Source organism: Colletotrichum spaethianum (genome assembly GCF_022836535.1).
Source record: "Colletotrichum spaethianum MAFF 239500 DNA, contig03, whole genome shotgun sequence".
Taxonomy (NCBI): Eukaryota; Fungi; Ascomycota; class Sordariomycetes; order Glomerellales; family Glomerellaceae; genus Colletotrichum; species Colletotrichum spaethianum.
Genome location: NW_026054773.1, coordinates 1,106,446 through 1,124,502, shown reverse-complemented (window position 1 = coordinate 1,124,502; position 18,057 = coordinate 1,106,446). Strand labels below are relative to the sequence as shown.

General features: G+C 49.6%; 6 protein-coding genes across 6 annotated transcripts; 2 read left to right on the top strand and 4 right to left on the bottom strand.

Moving 5' to 3' along the window:
* Positions 1–433: 433 nt before the first annotated feature.
* On the bottom strand, positions 434–1,666 carry ColSpa_01801 (putative protein phosphatase; the record flags this gene model as incomplete). Its single annotated transcript, XM_049268013.1, has 1 exon — positions 434–1,666. The coding sequence occupies one exon, from the start codon at positions 1,664–1,666 to the stop codon at positions 434–436; it is 1,233 nt and encodes a 410-aa protein (XP_049123970.1).
* A 2,443-nt stretch (positions 1,667–4,109) lies between these two features.
* On the bottom strand, positions 4,110–4,847 carry ColSpa_01800 (uncharacterized protein; the record flags this gene model as incomplete). Its single annotated transcript, XM_049268012.1, has 2 exons — positions 4,110–4,573; positions 4,643–4,847. The coding sequence occupies 2 exons, from the start codon at positions 4,845–4,847 to the stop codon at positions 4,110–4,112; spliced, it is 669 nt and encodes a 222-aa protein (XP_049123969.1).
* Positions 4,848–6,370: 1,523 nt separating this feature from the next.
* Positions 6,371–6,628, top strand: ColSpa_01799 (uncharacterized protein; the record flags this gene model as incomplete). Its single annotated transcript, XM_049268011.1, has 1 exon — positions 6,371–6,628. One exon carries the CDS (start codon positions 6,371–6,373, stop codon positions 6,626–6,628), a length of 258 nt encoding a protein of 85 aa, XP_049123968.1.
* A 1,487-nt stretch (positions 6,629–8,115) lies between these two features.
* On the bottom strand, positions 8,116–8,942 carry ColSpa_01798 (uncharacterized protein; the record flags this gene model as incomplete). The annotated part of the gene is made up of 2 exons (XM_049268010.1): positions 8,116–8,700; positions 8,775–8,942. 2 exons carry the CDS (start codon positions 8,940–8,942, stop codon positions 8,116–8,118), a joined length of 753 nt encoding a protein of 250 aa, XP_049123967.1.
* Positions 8,943–11,155: 2,213 nt separating this feature from the next.
* Positions 11,156–12,039, bottom strand: ColSpa_01797 (endo-1,4-beta-xylanase B; the record flags this gene model as incomplete). Its single annotated transcript, XM_049268009.1, has 2 exons — positions 11,156–11,843; positions 11,927–12,039. The coding sequence occupies 2 exons, from the start codon at positions 12,037–12,039 to the stop codon at positions 11,156–11,158; spliced, it is 801 nt and encodes a 266-aa protein (XP_049123966.1).
* A 2,492-nt stretch (positions 12,040–14,531) lies between these two features.
* ColSpa_01796 (uncharacterized protein) lies at positions 14,532–16,200 on the top strand (the record flags this gene model as incomplete). The annotated part of the gene is made up of 3 exons (XM_049268008.1): positions 14,532–14,560; positions 14,741–15,232; positions 15,294–16,200. The coding sequence occupies 3 exons, from the start codon at positions 14,532–14,534 to the stop codon at positions 16,198–16,200; spliced, it is 1,428 nt and encodes a 475-aa protein (XP_049123965.1).
* Positions 16,201–18,057: the final 1,857 nt, after the last annotated feature.

Genomic DNA, 18,057 nt, shown 5'->3' with positions numbered 1-18,057 from the left:
CTCGAACCACGACGATACGTTCTGCAGGCGGGAATTGAGCTTGATGTGTGTCGCCTATACCGGTTTTTCTCATTCTCACTGGTATGAAAACGGCAAGGGTAACTATAAACCGGTAAGCTGATTCGGGCAACCTCCTGTTCATGATAGGCCGGTGCGTGACCGTCAAAAATGACAGTCTCGTCTCATTGGCCCAAACTAAGGTTAGATGGTAGATAGCTGCAGCTACCCCCTCCCCTCCCCCACCGAAAGTAGTTAAACTAAACTTTAAAGTCAACAACCTTGGATGATTTCACTGCACGGAAAAAACAAAGCCATGTGGATTATGGAGATTTTATAAGCATATCGTTCGTGTCTTGTTCCCAGCGGAATTCGCTATCAGATATTCCAGAGGGGTAATGGATCCATGGTTGTAAGCAGACATTGATCTGATCAGTCATATGGCACTGACTACAGCTCCTTCTTCACACCTCTTGCACGCACACTCGAAGCCCCAATTCCTTCTCAATGTCAGCATCCTCTCGTCTCTTGACATTTTCTTCTCCTCCCCGCCGAGGTAAGTGATGCACAGTTGCTCTCCCTTCCTGACATCCCTTGCTGCCCTAAATTCCCACGCCCTGCCCTCCCTCCTTTTCTCAACGTTCGGGCCACATGAATGGTTGAAGTAGCTCGCTGCGGGCCAGCAACCGTAACCAAAGAGCTCAGATCCCTCATCTTCCAAGGAGCGTATGCCGAACGCGTTGTGGCTATCACGCGAGGAGAGAAGTAAGAGCAACTCTGGCGTGGTGAAGGGAAGCAGAGGTAGGGGAAGGATTGCAAGGAGATGCAGATAGGTGCGAGTGAAGGCGTGTAAGTCGTCAGCGCTGGAGTATGGCGTTGAGTCCACTGCTAGCGAGAGCAGGTGCTTCCACTTCTGGGGATTCTCGTACTGGGCAATGATGCCACTGACGCAGAAGCCCATGACGTCTGCACGAACAGGCTGTTGAAGTGCTTTCTGGACGGCTTTCCGATGTCGTTTTGTGATCGACTCGCCGCCGTTGCCGTTCAGTGCTGAGGTCTGCAGCCCGCCTGTGTCCCTGGCATCGCCGACCACTTCCGCCATTCTGAACGTTAGTATCAGATCCGCCTGCGCCTTGGTATTCTCCCATGCTTGCGTAATCTCCTCTGGCGTCGGTCGTGGCAAATCAATGTCCACCATTTCGTTGTCTTCTCTATTCTTCTTCTTGACCAACTTCTTCACCTCGGCCCAGGCCTGGACACCTACCTCACCATTCTCTTTCTGCCAAGCTTTTTGACATTCACTTGAGCAAAATGCAAAACCAACGGTGTGGTCTTGTATACCCAAGTCTCTACCGTAGTTGTACCCAAAGCACTGTCCGCAGACTTCACGCCTGTACTCTTGTAGAAGAGACGAAACTGTGAGGTCGTCTGAGCGCCATAGCAGAGTATTTGCGACGATATCTTTGGTGGCGAAGACGGCACGTCCAGCGGTAGGAGTATCACAGATCTCAAAGTGCACAGAGGTAGCAGCGCCTGGAAGCAACGGCTTTGGTCGGCCGTCAAACGACAATGCCAAGGACGGAACGGACGAGGCTGATGATGGTCTGGAAGCACTCGATGCTGGGTAGTCCGTTAGTATCGTTGAAGCGTCGCTGTCGGTGGGATCCATTGTGAGTGATTTCAAGTTAGTCGTGGATTAAATTGTTTGTGTTGATGTTTAGTTTATGCTCTGCACCGAGACCAGCGATCGACTGTGGCTTCGAGTTAGAACATGGACTAACTATGGTCAATCTAAGCTTTCCTTGGAGCACTTACTGAGGATGCAAGTGTCAGAATGCAAAGTAGATGTCTGCGGTCAGCTTCGTATGTCACGAATAAGATTATTAGAAATCGAAATTCGAGTGAATGCCATGCTGTGGTTTTGGTCCCCTGAAGTATGGTGTGTAGTCAAATGGGTGAATAAAGGGAGCAAAGTGATGAGGTAGCGGGTAGAATGCCTTTAAATATTGTGTGTGGGTCGGACCCTGAAGTTGACGACTCCGGACTAGTGCGAGGCGACAATTTTACGATAAGAAAGCGGTAACAACATGAGCTAGCCAGAAAATTTTCTTTTGCATTGACATTGGTTATTTCAGTCCTCAAACTCCGAAATTTGCTTTCGCAACTAATATATGTCCAGGGTTATTTGTTGATTCATCAGACCCTTGAGTACCCGAGCGTTTCGGTGTTTAATTATGAGCAGATGAATTCTCAATCGGTAGTATACTTCCATGTAGTTGATCTACCGAACGCCCGGTCTGTGTGTCCGGTATTTCCTCATTCGGTATCTCTTGTCTTCCCCTTCCTTATCCTTGTGATGCAGCATAGCCGAGAGGCATCTAGTCGCCGAGTCCGCCTCGCATAGCTGTGGAGAAATGGGTTGATATGTTTCCAGCAACTAGCTGCTCACCGCCCTTCGCGTTGAGGGTACCTGGATAAGAGAATTGCATTCCGAGTGTTGAAACGTTGCGAAGAATTTTGACTGCGGTATTTGGCAACCCCTGAAGTGGACAGGGAACAGCGCATTCCTGGTTGAAACAGCTGCGATGGGATTTACGAGTCACGCGTTTACACAAAAGGGGCACAATATCAGCAGCATCCAGAACCATGCAACTCAGTGAGGCTTAGTATGAGACGGCCATTCTGATATGCCCTACTGCATATTCTAGCGTCACTCCTCCTCATGTCTAAAAAAAATTTGGTCAGCCTCTAATTGCCTTTCTTTATACTGTTCCACATTTGACGTCTCCAGAATCTCCAGAAAGTCTTTAGCTTTGCGGTATATAACAACAGACGAGAGCTCCCACCAATCGGAAGCTATACCCGCCAACGTGCTGTCAACTTGGCTTGTGCACCGTCAACCTGGCTGGCGTCAAATCGACTGTTATTTCCCAGCTCAACAACCTTGTCCTTTCGCTGTCTCCACTTGCTCAGCTTGGTCACGAAAGGTCGCCTCTGTCTGAAATAGTCGCTCCAGATGAGATGACTTTCCTGATCTTCTTCCACCCGGGCCCCAAAGTACAACACAGGGCTCTCATCTTTATCGACTGACTGATCCAACTCTTTTTTCCATTCTTCTAGCAATGTGTTCAGTATGTTCGCTGCTGAGAAGGCCGCTGGTTCCTTGAGCTTAACCAAGTGTCAAAAGTCGTCCATGTATCAATCGTCCTCTTCGACTCAGTTTTATAGCCAGTGCCTTTGAAGATGACTATACTAATGCCATAGAATCGGACAATGTACCACTGCTAACCGCGCCGTCGAATAAGCCTTCAACGAAGGAAGCCTTCCTTCTTCGCAGCCGTTCAAGCCTTTGGGCGAAAAAAGCCAACGTCGCTAGCGGCCAGTTTCTCTAGCCATATCTGCAATGAATTCGCTTAAAGCTTTTCCATATAACTCCCCAAGCATGCGTCGAAAGTTCTTTACAAGAACCTGATAGAGGAAAGGAAGTATGAAATATTTGCAGAAATCTAAAACACGCCATATATTCCGCATGGTGAAGGTTTGCTCTGTCCATAGTAATACAGTCCTGGAGCATATGGTACCAGATTTACTCAGATCGAGGTTTCTACTCACTCGAGGTTCAATATTCTGAGACTTTCCCAAGCCGAAGAGCAATACACAATACAGTGAGCCAATGAGATGCCCGACATCTCGGGACTCTTCCAGTATTTCAGGGCTATGGGCCTCAGCCGAAAGTTCGAGGATGAGAATTATCAAAAAAGGGTGTAAAAGTTGGAACTCGCAACCAAACGAGTGCACATGAGACCCACTGGCAGTGCAATATTCCAATATTCGGTAACGGACGCGTCGGAAGGGTTGAAACCGGTGGAGGCGGGTCGCATTGAACAGACGCCGCGGCTAGTACGAAATAAATTTTAATTGGTATTCTCGATATCCTATGGTATCCCGTGATATATATATTTCAACGCCCATGCAAAGAGTTATCGCCACCCAGAAACGCCCCCCCCTCATAAACCAAGCAAAGCTCAAAACCCAGACGCAATGCATCTAGAGATCCAAAAAGCTCTGCGATGACCAAAGCCGCTCCGGAAACAGACCTCCAATCATGATGCCTAGCAAATACGCATGGACGAGGTCGTCAAGCTGGAGCTGTTCCTCCCTCCCCAAGCCGTCCGTCCAGCACACCGCAAACACCTCCGCTGCTCGCCGAGGTTTGTGACAGAGCAGTGCGAGCAAACGTGCTTGCCGCACGCACCGCAGGAGTGATCCGCCTCAAAGCCGGCGCCGTAGTTGTAAGCATCGTCGACATCCATGCCATCCATCCCGCCGTCAGAGGATCCCAGCCCCGTACCGCAATCTTCGCAGCTTATCGGCGAGAGCACCGCCTGGGCCACAGACGGAGCCGAGGACGGGGAGAGGCTGGGCGCCGCGGACTTGATGTTCCAGAAGCTGTGGAGGGACTTTTGCGTGCTGCGTGAGGTGGGGGCGGGGGAGGGTTCGAGGTTCGCGTCGTGGGTTTGGTTGATGATGTACTGGCCCTGCTGCTGGGCGGAGTACAGCATGTTTAGAGTACGCTCTGTCACCAATGTAGTTCGTAAGCATTCAGTCTCGTGGAGGGGGTACAGAAGCAGTAGGCAGGACTCACGATGGATCTGGTTTTCGGATGGTCTATTGTCGCGGAAGCGCTTCATCGTCCGGCTGGGAAGATGCGAGGGCGTCACGTAGGCACGAGGATAAACGGGACTAGGGGAAATGGGGGATTCGAAGGACTCGATGCTCGACTCGGAGCGGGCGGGCGAGTTGAAAGAGGTGAAGAGCTCCGATTCAGAGCGCTTGCGCTTGAAGGCCATTTTGGTTTTGCGGACTCGGTGGCGTGAAATGCTGCGGAAGGATGTGGAAGGCTGAATGGACGCGGCGCAATGAGTCCCTGAAGATCAATTGACGATGTTGTGCTGGTGGATTATGTGCATGCTTTGGGTGAGAGGATGGTTGACGCTAGAATTTGTCAAGTGCTGGGGGGAGAGCTGGAATGCGTGTCACAGCTCCAAAGCACTTTAGCCTGGCGCGTCGCGTCTGTACCTATTTACGTAGAAGCGCGCTGTGTTCGCGACAGTGCCCGCGGGGTCTTAATGGGACCCACCAAATCTCGCCTGAGCGCACGACAACTCGGGTGACACAGATTCCACAAACCCACGTCTTAGGCCGGTCCTCCTTTCATACTAAATCGTGGGCCGCATGCGCAGAAGGTTGCATTGGTTAAACTGAAAGTTTCGGCCTCTTTGTCTAGTAAACGCGCACGGGCTATGGTCGGAGAGAAATACAGGCATACGGCCCCCGTCCCCCGCGCCCAGGCAAGCCGGGTGTCTCTCCACATCGCCGTTCGAAGTCTCCACCCATCGGGTCTCGCATCCGGCCTGTCTCGGTCACCTGCTGTGAGACTTTCTCTAGAAAAAAAAGGCTGACCCATGATCGAATGGCAGTGGCTAGACAGAAAATGACCCGGAGCATCAGTTCAACGCCTTCGGGCATATATTCGGGATTGACCCCCAACAGGTCCACCGGCCGTGATGCGCCTCTTCGTTGTGCTGAAATCTCGCTTTGTGTATTTTCTTGCAGAACCAACTGTCGAAATAGTTCTGCTGCCACTGCAGTCTGGGGAACGAAAACAATGTGGCCACCCGTGAAGTAGGGATACGTTGCAGTAGCTCAACAAGTATCTTGAAGGCATTGCCATTTGGACGAAAAACAGCTGTAACGATCGTAACTGCGGTATCAGTTCGACGGTTGTACGCCGTTGGCTGGTGAACGCAATCCGAGATATACAACACATGCCCTTGTATCAATAATATCGCGATATTGATCTAGCATAAACCTGAAGGAACGAAGCGATGGTAATGCCACATCCACCTCGCAAAGAAACATGATGGGTCGCAACGTCCTTTTGATCACCAAACGATGAATCAGCGATACTGCAGGTGCCAACGCGGTAAAAGCCAGTCATGCGGTTGGAACTTCGCTTCGTGTAACTATGTGTGCGGTGCTCTCAAACTTACACTATACATCTCTTGAACCCTTTAGAACCGCCCAGCGTAAGGCACAGGTGCCTCCTCTCCGCCTGTGGATTCACACCCTCCGAGAACTCCATATTACTTGACATAACTGCCTCCGCATAGCTTGATCGTGGCTGTTGCTGCTCCAATGTCCTCTGAACTGTACCGAGGCATCTGTATTCTCTATGCTGCTCTCCACGTATGAGCTCCTGTTCTTGCGTCAAGAACTTTCGCCCTTCACATGCACGTCGTTCTAGGCTCTGCAAGTACGCCCACTCATTGCCACTCCTCTGCACCCTCGACACCAGGAACCGGCGCCCGCCATGCTCGAACTCGTCCGCAAAGTTCGGGGAGCTACGTATGCGTCGCATGCGCCGCCGCCGCGCCTGGCGGAGGCCTTCCCGTTCTTGTGGCATCTCCGCAATGGGCGTGAAGGCCTGTGCCTCATAGTAGGTACCATGGACGTCGGCGACTATAAAGACGTCGAGAAAATCATCACTGACTTTGTGACTTTGTATTCGGTACTTTTCGCCAACAAGAATTATTTCAGCCTGGGACATGGCGGCGTGATGCTGTCGTGAGCACACGTTTCTATAAAAAATTGCCTGTAAACTGACGCACTAGACGCGAAATGCGTTGTGGGAAAGCAGCTCTCTCTTTCTGCAATTCGAATCGTTGGTTTTCGTGGGACTTCAATTATCTCGGTCTGGAGGAGACGAACCCGTAAATGGCATAGGATGCGGTCTATCATGAAGTTGTTTAATGTCAACATGAGCCAACTAAGCAGAATAATTGTGTTGAGCAATAATTCAAAAGTAGAAAGTTGCAACACGTTGAAAAAATATGGTAACAAGTGAAGAAGCGCCTGTTGAGTCAATGAAGTACAGCATTTTGTGAAGGGGCACATGAGTTGGGCTCTGTGATGAGAACAAGGCAATGGGGATTCGTCGTGAAAGTATACGAGTGAACCAACAGTGCTACCAGTGAGGTAAAGCGTCTCTAAACATCAGATTGCATGTTCGCGATTTTCACACTCGGAACCTATTTCGGTATCGGGTTTAGGCAGCAATCTCTCTTCAAAGTAATCTCCGAGTAAATTCTCTGGCAAGGCGGCCAGGCGTCCGGGCCTATGATGTTACAGGACCTCCGAATTGGGCGTCGACCGCTGGGCGGACCACAGGTACCTCTCGGACTGTTCCAAGTTGGAAATGCAGTATGAATAGAAGAAGCGAAGGCCGTCCTATCTCAGCTCAGGAAATGAACCTCAAACTGGGGGTGAGGGCCAATGGCTGGACCCTGTCTCACCGAGTTTAGGCTGAAATGTACCTCACACTTCTCGGGCTACTGCTTTTGAAGGGCAAAGGGAAGAAAATGTTGTCATGTCTGTGTTCGGTGACCATAATGCCTTTCCCAGCCTCCCTGGATCATTTTCGACAATCCTTCGTTAAACTGGGCAGATGAGAGAGGAATTGGAGAATCCTGATTGTAGCGCACCAACGATTACGATTGCTATCAAAGTCACGAGGCCATCCTCTTTTATCTAGGCAACAAAATAATGAAGTATAAGTATCATTTGCGAAGACCGCATTTTCCGCCGTCATCTTTCCTTCTTCTTCCTCACACTATCAAGCCATGAGGGTCGCTTCGTCTTATGGCTCGTTGTGTTATTGATACCACACCTCGACAGAATATGGCAGCAAAAGATCTCCACTACTTTTGCATGGCCCAAAAAACAGTAATCGTATGCACTGATTATACAGTATTAACTTCAGCATCACCCAGCCATAACATCGCAGACTTCATAACAAGAATATGAATAAGTGGATTGTTGAAAGCTAGCTACACCCTGCCCCGCTCGTAAAGTCCAACGAGACGTAAGTTTCGAGGACTATCTGCTATCAAGTCTTTACGCAGAACCTACTCAGGTGAGTGCACCGAGATGAAGTCGAAGCGCAAATGATCGTTATCGAGCATTGAGGACGCAGGAGAGAATGCATCCAACCCTGAAAACCGTGAGTGGTGCAGGCTGTGGGATGGCCCCCAAGGGGCGGAGTCGCCAATGCCTGGCTTAGCTGATAGTTCGAGCGCTGTTTGGGGGCCGTCCGACTCGCTTCTTCCCGCAGTCCTTAATGTGATCGAGATGAGGCTGCAAGTCGTTCGACGTCTTCTGGCAGATGCACGTGAAAGCCCGTTGGGAGTCATCCTTCACTTTGCACTTGTCGATGTGCCGGAGGTAGTTCCATTTGCGTGCAGGCGGGGCCTTGTACGTGCATTTGCATGTGTATTGCAGGTCGTCATCCTGCCGGTGACGGTCTTGACGGTGTCGCTGCATCAGCCTCGAGTTCACGAGCGCTCCACAGTCGCTGCATTTGGTGGAGCGGTTGGAGTTGTTCGTGTACTCGCTGATAATGCTCCTTTCATCCCCGGTGGATGGCGCGATACGGCGATGGCCTAGGTAGGACGTATCGGTTTGGCTGTATGTGGGATGACTGAGCGTGGCAGTGCTGCCATAGTTATCATGCTCGGGCTTGGGCGCGAGAAAATCTGCGTTGGGGGCAACGGGATCCCATGGGCTGCTGATTCGAACCGGCAAATTGGTGGATACCTGCTTCCACGCCTGCTCAGGATCCTGCTCTTGGATATTCGGGACCGGCTGTTGGTATTGGGGCGGCGAGTATGGTAGCAGATTGCCCCAGGGGCAGCATCAGCGTCAGAAATATCGAGCACCAGGTCATAGGCGTAAGGTCCCATAATGAAGTGCAGCTGGTCGCTGTACATGTCAAGCGGCGCATGGTAACTGTCGAACGCCGTTGAAGAATGGCGTGTGAAGCCGTTATCGACATGGACACAGCCAGCCGTCTCGCTAGAGAGCGAGCGCAACTGGTCGTGGTCCATGTCTAAGGTTGGCTCCCCAGACGAGGGAGGATCGGTTGGTGTTCCGTTCGGGGCGGAGCAGCTAAACGACTGTGGCGCGGGTCAGCAACTGGATTCCCGGGCATCAAGGGATAAGAGACTTACCAATACGACTGAAATCCGGGCCGGAAATAAGGCTTGCCGTAGGTCAAGAGTTTGCAGGTGAAGTCGTATCTGGGATGATAAGAAAAAGCCAGTGGCATGGTACTAACCCCCGACAGAATAGAATTAGAAAGAGAAAGTCGGAATGGCGAAGGAGCGGAGGAGGCTGTGGGATTATGTAGGGAGAACTGAATACCTGTGTTTTTGGCTAGTCTGGGGGGGAGACGTGTGAGGTGAAATTGAGGTTCATTATCTTCATCATAACGGGCGGACAGCCAAACCACCCTCGTCACAATCTGTCACGGATAGTTAAAGAATCAGCCCAGCCGACTGCCTGTCTCTGAGTTACCCATTGGTGTCATGGGGGATGCGAGACGAGCACCGTGTATGCGTGCATGTGTCGTTTGTGGCAGAGGCTCATCTTTAGATGAACCTCAATAACCCTCGAACCTCGTGGCCGCAGTAGAGGAGGCTGAACCAGGGCGATAACCTCGAATTCAGAACACGCTCGGTGCGCAAACGTCTTGTACCATCAATTCAGGAACACTGTGGCGTCTCAGAGGGGGGGCAGCATTCCCTGGTTACGTTACCGCTCGTACGCGGCACAGCGGTGGTGTTGCGCGTCATTGGGTATAGGTGGAGTGAGATGCTGGTAGGCCCTGAGCCCGCCGTCCTTTAGTGATGGGTCTGTGCGTGCGGTCCTCAGCAAGCCCCGGCCACCGCCGAGCCGGAAGCCTACAGTGACGGAACGGACCCGATACCGAGATTGACCTCCACCGCTCGAGCAAGATGGATATGCCATGGCCTGTGCTCACGCGGGAGGCTCGTCAACTAACTCCATGCACTGACCTGCCCTTGAAGGTTCGGCTTAGACGAAGAAGTTAGCATAATTCGACGGCGACGGCACGATTGCCGTATGGCTGACGCAAGACGCTCTCAAAATGATGGTGCGTTCTGAGCTAGGAGGTTCTTGAACTAACCATGGCTTTACTGATACACCCTATGGTCGAGTTGGTGTCCTTTCACTATCTACACTAGAATATTCTAGCCCGTTAAAGCCCGCCTCGCTAGGCGACTTCGCTCCCACACCATTAAAAACTAATAATGGCGCCTCCGACAAGGACAAGTTGAAAGATTTATAATTGGTTCGGTTCTTGTTGTTTTGATCGAGTTAAAACCAAGAGCTACGTCCTTTGAGAGCACATCTGGAACCAGAAACGCAGGTGTAGCCGCTGCGCTAGACTCTGACGTGAAATTAAACATAGATTGGTCACAACTATGACTGGACAAGAACTGGGATCCTGTAGATTAAGTGTCGTGTGGCTCCCCAGTGTCCCTGCGCCCATTTGGAGAGTGCACTGAAGAGAGTATGTCTCGAAGAGGTTCACCAGAGAACTACGGCTCCTCCTGAGCTTCGTGTTCTTGCGAAGCACGTAAATGCGCTGACTGGCCCCGGGGTGGGATATGGCAAATCGAGATATCAGGCCACGTTCTGGACCAGTGCGGAACCTCAGGCAGATCATACGATCGACGCTATAGTCAAGACACCTGAGGAGCTGCTAGTCAATACTCCGTGGAAATGTGCTGCTGGATGGGAGTCGGGTGATGGCGTTAACAGTGACTTTACATAGTCTTTTGCCAAAGAAACCGGCCCGATCAGGAAACTGAGCCGTATGCCTGGCGGTATACGGCTATGGGTCCGGACAATGCGATGTCTTTGACACAATCTCGGCGCTGCTCAAGTGGCATAGTCAATTTCTGGGGAGAAGTATACCTGACATTGAGGACTTGGACGAGCAAGAGGTGCTAGAAGGGCAGACGCACTAGCTGAAATACATACTCCATCATGTACACAGCAAGACACCTCGAATTGGACACGGCAGAGGACTGGTTTTTCATCCTAATAAACTGGCCATTTTTATTGAGAATTTGCCATTATCAACATCGATCGCTACACCTTCATGTATATTCCCCAGTCAGCTAAACGCTGCTGATATAGTGGTGTTCCAATTACGTTTACCACAGTGTCGTTCTACAATGACTATAAAGTAGTCAAGGCTGATGGACAGGCCGATGTAGCTTTTAGGTGACCTTTAGATAGAATACTGCAAGAATCGCGCCAGTTCAGGTGTCCAGCTGCGCTTAGGATCGTTGAGAGCCAAGCCCAGTCCATGGGATCCATCAGGAAGGATCAGCACCTGTGTCGGCCGCTTGTAGGCCGCCATCGCCTCAACGAAGAGGAGCGTGTTCTGCACAGGGACAGTGCCATCGTTGAACGTGTGAAACAAAAAGGTGGGCGGTGTTGTCGCGGAAACGAGGTTCTGTGCCGACAGCTTGTGCTGCATCTCGGCGGTTGCATTGGGACCAATAAGGTTGTTGCGCGAACCTATATGGGTGTAGTTCCCTTCAAGAGTGATGACAGGGTAGGCAAGGATGCCAAAGTCGAGGCGGGCCGCCGGGTTAGTGAGCGTCACTGCCGATAGGTGGCCGCCTGCCGAGAAGCCCCAGATGCCGAGCTTGGTGGTGCGGTTTTGTTTGCGAATATAATCCAGAGCGTTAAGCGCTTCGATCTGGGGTGCCGGGTAGATGGGCGCAGTTGCGTTTGAGACTGTGGTGTAGTCGAGAACCCATGCATCGATACCTAGGTTGTTTAGGAACGCCGCTGGGGTATACCCCTCCTTTACGAGAGCCACATTGGCGTAGCCGCCACCAGGACACACAAGAACTCCAGTGCCCGTTGGTTTCGCCGCTGGAAAATATGTGATTTGCGCCGTGTTGAGTCTATAGAAGGAGTCAGGTTTCAATAGCTGGATTATACGAAATCCCGCCTTCTAGACAGCACTAGAGCGCTTGAACAATCTCACCTCTTCACGATTCTGCGGGGAATATCAAGAGATCCTCTACTGTTGGCTTCAGATGAAACAGCAGTTACGCTGTAAAGGAAGAAGCCCACGGCCAGTGCTAAGAAGGACTTCATTGTTTCTCTGAATATGCAAATGCAGTCGTACTTGAGATAAGAAGTATTGTTGGTCTTTGCAAATTAATATTTCTGCATACAGATTTGTTGGTTGTGCTATTTGTCACGAACCAGAAACGGCAGAATCCGTTGCGATATACGTGCAGCCCGCTTAACGTTTTCCTCACACTGCGGTATAGATAGTAATGTATACCCGGTAATCCGTTACTACTCCATTGGTCCGGTATCCAATTAGCTTGGCTTATATCTCGCCATATGAAAAGACCGAGATGCCGTTACATCGACTCAGCTTCTAAAATCCACCAATAAGAGCTTAGTACCACCCATGTAGGGCACTTCGCCATCCACCGTATCTTTTACAGTGATGTCCAATTTTTGATCGAGTACCTGGACACTGCGACCTCGACACACATATTACAGAAAGCTCGTCTTCTCACTAGTTAAACTTCCTTTACTTACCCTTAACTTAGGCGGAGTCCCAAACTCTAGTTCTTTTCTTCCCCAAATGTCGACATTCATTCTTGAGAATAATAGTACTCAAATACGCCTACCCTTTAACTCCCTCCCTGGACCACAAAGTTTAGATGACAGTGGGTATTGGTTTTGACCTCTGTTAAACGTCCTTTTTCTCAATACTCCGCCGGTATAATCCTCTTGATTGATCATCGTCGGTTGTACATACACGTAAAGCGATGGTTGAGAAGTCACATAAGGCACAGCAGGCAGAAGGATAAGGAAGCATGAGGCTGACCCTTAGAGTTGACGGCGTGTGCGGCGATTTTGCCCTTGTCAGACTTTGAAATCTTAAATATCACGCGGTCTGATGGTTCTCCCCTACTTACCATTAACATTTCCCTGTGATCACAAGCTGATCATATGCGGTTGCGATCGATTAGCTGGCGTTTGGCAAGATGAGGACGCCATTAATGAGACAAGGTGAGAGCGATACAACATAAATTCCGAAGGGCCTTCATAATTTTGCTTCTGCTCTCTTACAAATCAAAGTTTACTTCAAAATAGAACCTTGGACGGGTCAGGCAATGGATTCAACGAATTTCAACTATTGTAGATGAGGTCATGGCCTACAAGCTGTGCTGATTGGGGATCATTTAAAGCCAGCAGAAATTGTTCGCGGCAGCATCATCTTTACTGTGTATCCGGCTTCAACAACTGCCTGTCGCTCGTGAATTCGCGTCCCTTAGTGCGCTCTTTGGCTCGTAGTACGGCTCGCACCACCGGAAAATATTAGGCAGTGAGTCTGACTTAAAGCTTGTACATAGATATGATAGATCAACCAAGTATGTAAGTTGCACCCAGTTCAAATTTACGGATCATCAGGTGACAAACACGTCAACAAGCTGTCTCTCAAGCATTGTCTTCTTTCTCTGATAGGGAATACAACGGAAGTGATATAGGCATTGACGGGCGATAGAGAAAGAAGGAGGGCTTTAAATGAAGAACATGTGACGAAAGACTTGGCTGATCAATCTCAGCAATAACGTCATTTCTGTAGCAAATGATATGATCAGAGACCTCATAAGTTCTGTCACTATGAGGTCTTTGGGGGCCCTTGGGGATTTCAGAGAACTAGTTTACTGGCGTCCCTCGTCCGACATTTGGGCCCGTGTTGACTGCCGAGGCTGCGAAAAAGTGCAGTGCAAGGTATGCCTTGAACAATCTATTGGTGGCAGATTGGTTTGTCTGGACATATCATCGTTACACGTTTCCGTTACTCAACACTGTTTGGGTGGAACTTTGCTAATCTTTGAGCGAGTCCCGAATTCTGCATCCAGCCTGATTTGACCACTCCCGTCATTGAGTATCATCGAAGCAGTTCTTATCGGCGGTACTTTGCAGCTTTTTGCATTGGTTCAGGATACGCAGCTGCACATCAATCAGCTATCTAATCACACGGAACAAAGTACCCACCAAATAGTGATTAGCAGTCTGACCGGCCTTAGCTTGCTGCGTTGCATGGCAGTGACGATAGCAGCCTGATCTGACAGCCGAGATATCATACATGCCTGGGGTAGGGGTGTGCGGCAAATATGTATGCAATGGACGTAGCACATTAAATTGTTTTGGAAACCACTGTAGTAATCTCTCAACCGATAATGTAAATACATACCTCTTTCATCATTTCTATTCTGAGTCTTTTATACTTAGGCACGTCTTCTTCAACTTGTCATCGAACAAGGAGTTCTTAGCTGGTTGGATGGGTAGGTGCATCCTAGGGGGAGTAAGCTTTTGATAACGACGTATACTGGGGTTCCATACAAAGTGGAGTTGTGCTATCCAAAAGACGGGTCAAATGCCGAAATCGTCAAGAACCAAGACTGGAAAAACATGGCTACTACAGCCTTGTCACTTACTGCTGACCCTCTTCTCGGGGAGTGTTTTCTCTCCGTCGTTGAAATAGCCGAGTGGAAACCCGAAAATGTCGAAGACGAGGATATTGGCGCATGTTCGACATCTCACCTTGTAGCATGACCATGGCCTCACGGGTCTCTGCGGAAGACTAGTACGTTGGTAATCTCCATGCAGGTGAAGTTGAACAAGACCGGCTAACAAGTAGTAGTAGCGGGTCCGCGGTTGAAATGCTGACAATCGAACCAAGCCAAACAAGAACAACACCACCCTCCCCCGCTGCCTCGGTCGAAGACAACACCCCTTTAGTAAACGACACATGTAACACAGAAAGTCGCTCGGACTTTAGAGCTGACCGGTTCGCCGACAGAACCCTTCTTTCAGGATGGTTCCCCCAGATCGAACGCGATGAGAACAGCAGTTGGAGCATTTGGTTGTCGAAGAGAAGCCGTGCGCTCATGATCCATATTGGCATCATCAGCAGCGTTTTGATCGCGAACCTTAGTGTGACTATTTTCGCCTACTCGAGGTACGGCAGCAAGAACGGGGTAGGCCTCATCTACCAGGGTGACTGCTCGACGGTACAGCAGCTGGACCGGTGGTTGCATCTACTCATCAACCTATTGGGCACGGGGATGCTTTCTGCTTCCAACTTCTGTATGCAGTTGCAAGCCGCCCCTACTCGCGAAAACATTGATGCCGCGCACGAAAAGGGCAAGTGGTTGGACATCGGTATACCCAGCCTCCGCAATCTGAAATATATCAGTGACTGGCAGCGAGTTTCTTGGGCATTACTAGCGCTCACTTCCATTCCGATACATCTAATGTAAGAGTTTGGTCGTCGTCTTCTGGCGAGAAAAGCTGTCCGGCTGACGAATCGTTGCTAGTTACAACTCTGCAGTGTTCCAGTCGCTATCATCTCACAACTACACAGTGGCAGTCGTCAAAAACTCTTTTTTGAACGGTAGCTCGTGGAGCCTCGAAACGGCTGAATTCAATCGTGCTGGAAACTGGGGGTGGAACGAATCTCGTGTCAACCCACCAAACTTGGACTACGCAAAGATCATCCACGGGATGCAGGAAGCTGCCTCGACATACGAAACAAAAGACGTCTCCTCTTGCTTTGACTTATATGATGATTATTGGAAACCTCAAGGAGATGTGATAATTCTGGTCAGGAACGAGTCAGTGCAGAGCACACCAGATGACAGCCTGTTGATGTACGTCTCCATTGTGCCCCGTCTGGACGACTGGGCAAAGAACATGTGGGCTCTGGGAAACGGCACCGACGGATTCTATGCTATGTCGCCGCCGAAGCCTGTAACAAAATGGTTACTTGGGCGCAAGCGATACGATGTTGCTGAATGCCGCGTCCAACCACCAGCAAGTCTCAGCGCAAAGTGCCGATTCGAGTATTCGCCACCAATCATGTTCACGATTATCCTTATGAATCTGATCAAGGTCCTTATCATGATATCAATCTGGATTATGAGAAAAAGGCAGAAACACGGGCAAGATAAGGCAAAGGAAGTGATATCCACCCTGGGTGATGCAATTTCTTCCTTCATGAGAGAACCCTGCAAGCAGACCGTCGGCATGGGCCTGATGACGAAGTACGACTTCTTGACTACAAGAAAGTTCAAGGACTGGTTCGTGAGGCGCCCACCTTCGACATTGAAGAAGGTTGCAGATGGTTCACACACTGTACTGCCCTCTCGTATCTTTCAGACTGAAGCTAAGCAATGGAGATCGGCTGCGAGTCTTCGTCGATGGGTAACACTCCTCTTGATGTAAGCCAACCGCGCCAGAAATCCAACCAGGCGTCCAGCTGACTCCGCCACAGGTGTCTTCTCCTGATCGGCGTTGCAGCCATCCTACTTATCCTGTCTTTCACCAGTCTACGGCACCGAAAGATCAAAGTCAGCATCCCAGAGCTCTGGAAGCTTGGCTTCGGAGCGTTGACGCCGTTCACCTATTTGTACATTAATATGCCGCGTACAGATCCTGCAGGTCTAATCGCCAACGTTATTCTAGCTAATATGCCTCAGCTGATTCTCTCAGTCCTATATGTTCTCTACAACACCATGCTCAGTACGTTCCTGGTGCAAAGAGAATTTAGCCGACTGTACAAAACCGAATACCGGAAGACTTTGAGGGTTTCTGAGCCCTTTGGTATTCAGCGATCGAGCTATTCCATCTCGCTTCCCCTGCGATACGGGATACCCTTGTCTGCAAGCTCAACCTTAATGCACTGGTTGGTCTCGCAAAGCCTCTTCTTGGCACGGATACGAGCGGTCTTCCCGGACGGGACTGATGATGAGACCCACTCGTTCTCAACTTGTGGCTATAGCCCAATCGCGGTATTCGTCAGTGAGTTTACGACTTGCCATCCTCGTAGCCGCTTGTACTTTCTGACTCTGGCGTAAAGCGTTGCTTTCCGGAATTGTCCTTGTGCTCGTCATAATAGGTATTGGATTCCGCCGTTACGATGGCACGATGAGAATGGTGTCGACGAACAGCTTGGCGATCAGCGCAGCTTGCCATGTGTTGGAAGAAGACCGAGAAAACGGATACTTGCTTCCTGTTCAGTGGGGGGTTGTAGAGATGAAAGGCGGGGAAGGGAAATGTACCATCACGACCGCTGCAGTAGATAATGTGAAGCTGCCCAAGGTCGGGGTGAAGTACAAGTAAATGAATTGGGAGAAATGAGCCAATTTGGCAGTATGACTGATGTTTGAAGAAGTAAGACACAGGAATCTGGTGGCAATGGCTTGCAAGAAGAACCCCCAATTCCTGTTTCCTTTTATGTCAAATCGGAATAACAGCCACTGAGGTAATCACACCGATGACATAAGTGTCATGTCTTTTACCATGTATGTTCAAAACCTGGGATTCAGGCAGCACGTGTACAGTTTACCAGAATGATTACTCCCAGTGAGTTGTTCAGAAGTTACTCAAGTGAAAAGTCAACGTATTAGGAGATTCCAGCGACCTCTCTGACTATTCAACATTTGTTGTTTGTACTAATTCAAATGTTCTTCTTGAGTGCCTCAAAATGCTTCGTACATCCATCAAGGTGTAAAATAACTAAAACATGATGATCTCAAAAAGTCTGTATCCTGGAATTCTCTACTATGTCATCGGATAAACCAGGAACACATTCATAGCAAATCATGATACAAGATGCAAAGCACGAACATAAGATTATCAGCTATATCTTTTTTATTCCATCTTTGGAAATGGGCCGATGCTGCTTCAGCCTGGACCAACTTGAACCACCCTGAGCTACAGTGCCTACATTCTGCGTCTCACATGCCCTGCACAACCCCATTATTTCTTCTTGGCTATTGCAAAAGTTGCCTGGAAAAAGGCATCAAATTATAATTTTGTAGTTCTCTAATATCAGGAAATTAAAACAGTGGCCTCAAATACGATCTTGTCAGTCAGTATTATTGCAAAATTTCTTGCTGTAGACTGAAGCTGTCAAGGTGAACGCAGTACACACCAGCCTGTTAGATTAAGCGGGCCTACTCGCCTACACTTATGTTGGAATTACCGGCACTGTAACAGATCGAAAAAAAAGTTACTAGCAGGGCATAAATTTCATGGCAAACTATGTTTCTCATAAGGGATCTCAAATCTGCACATGCA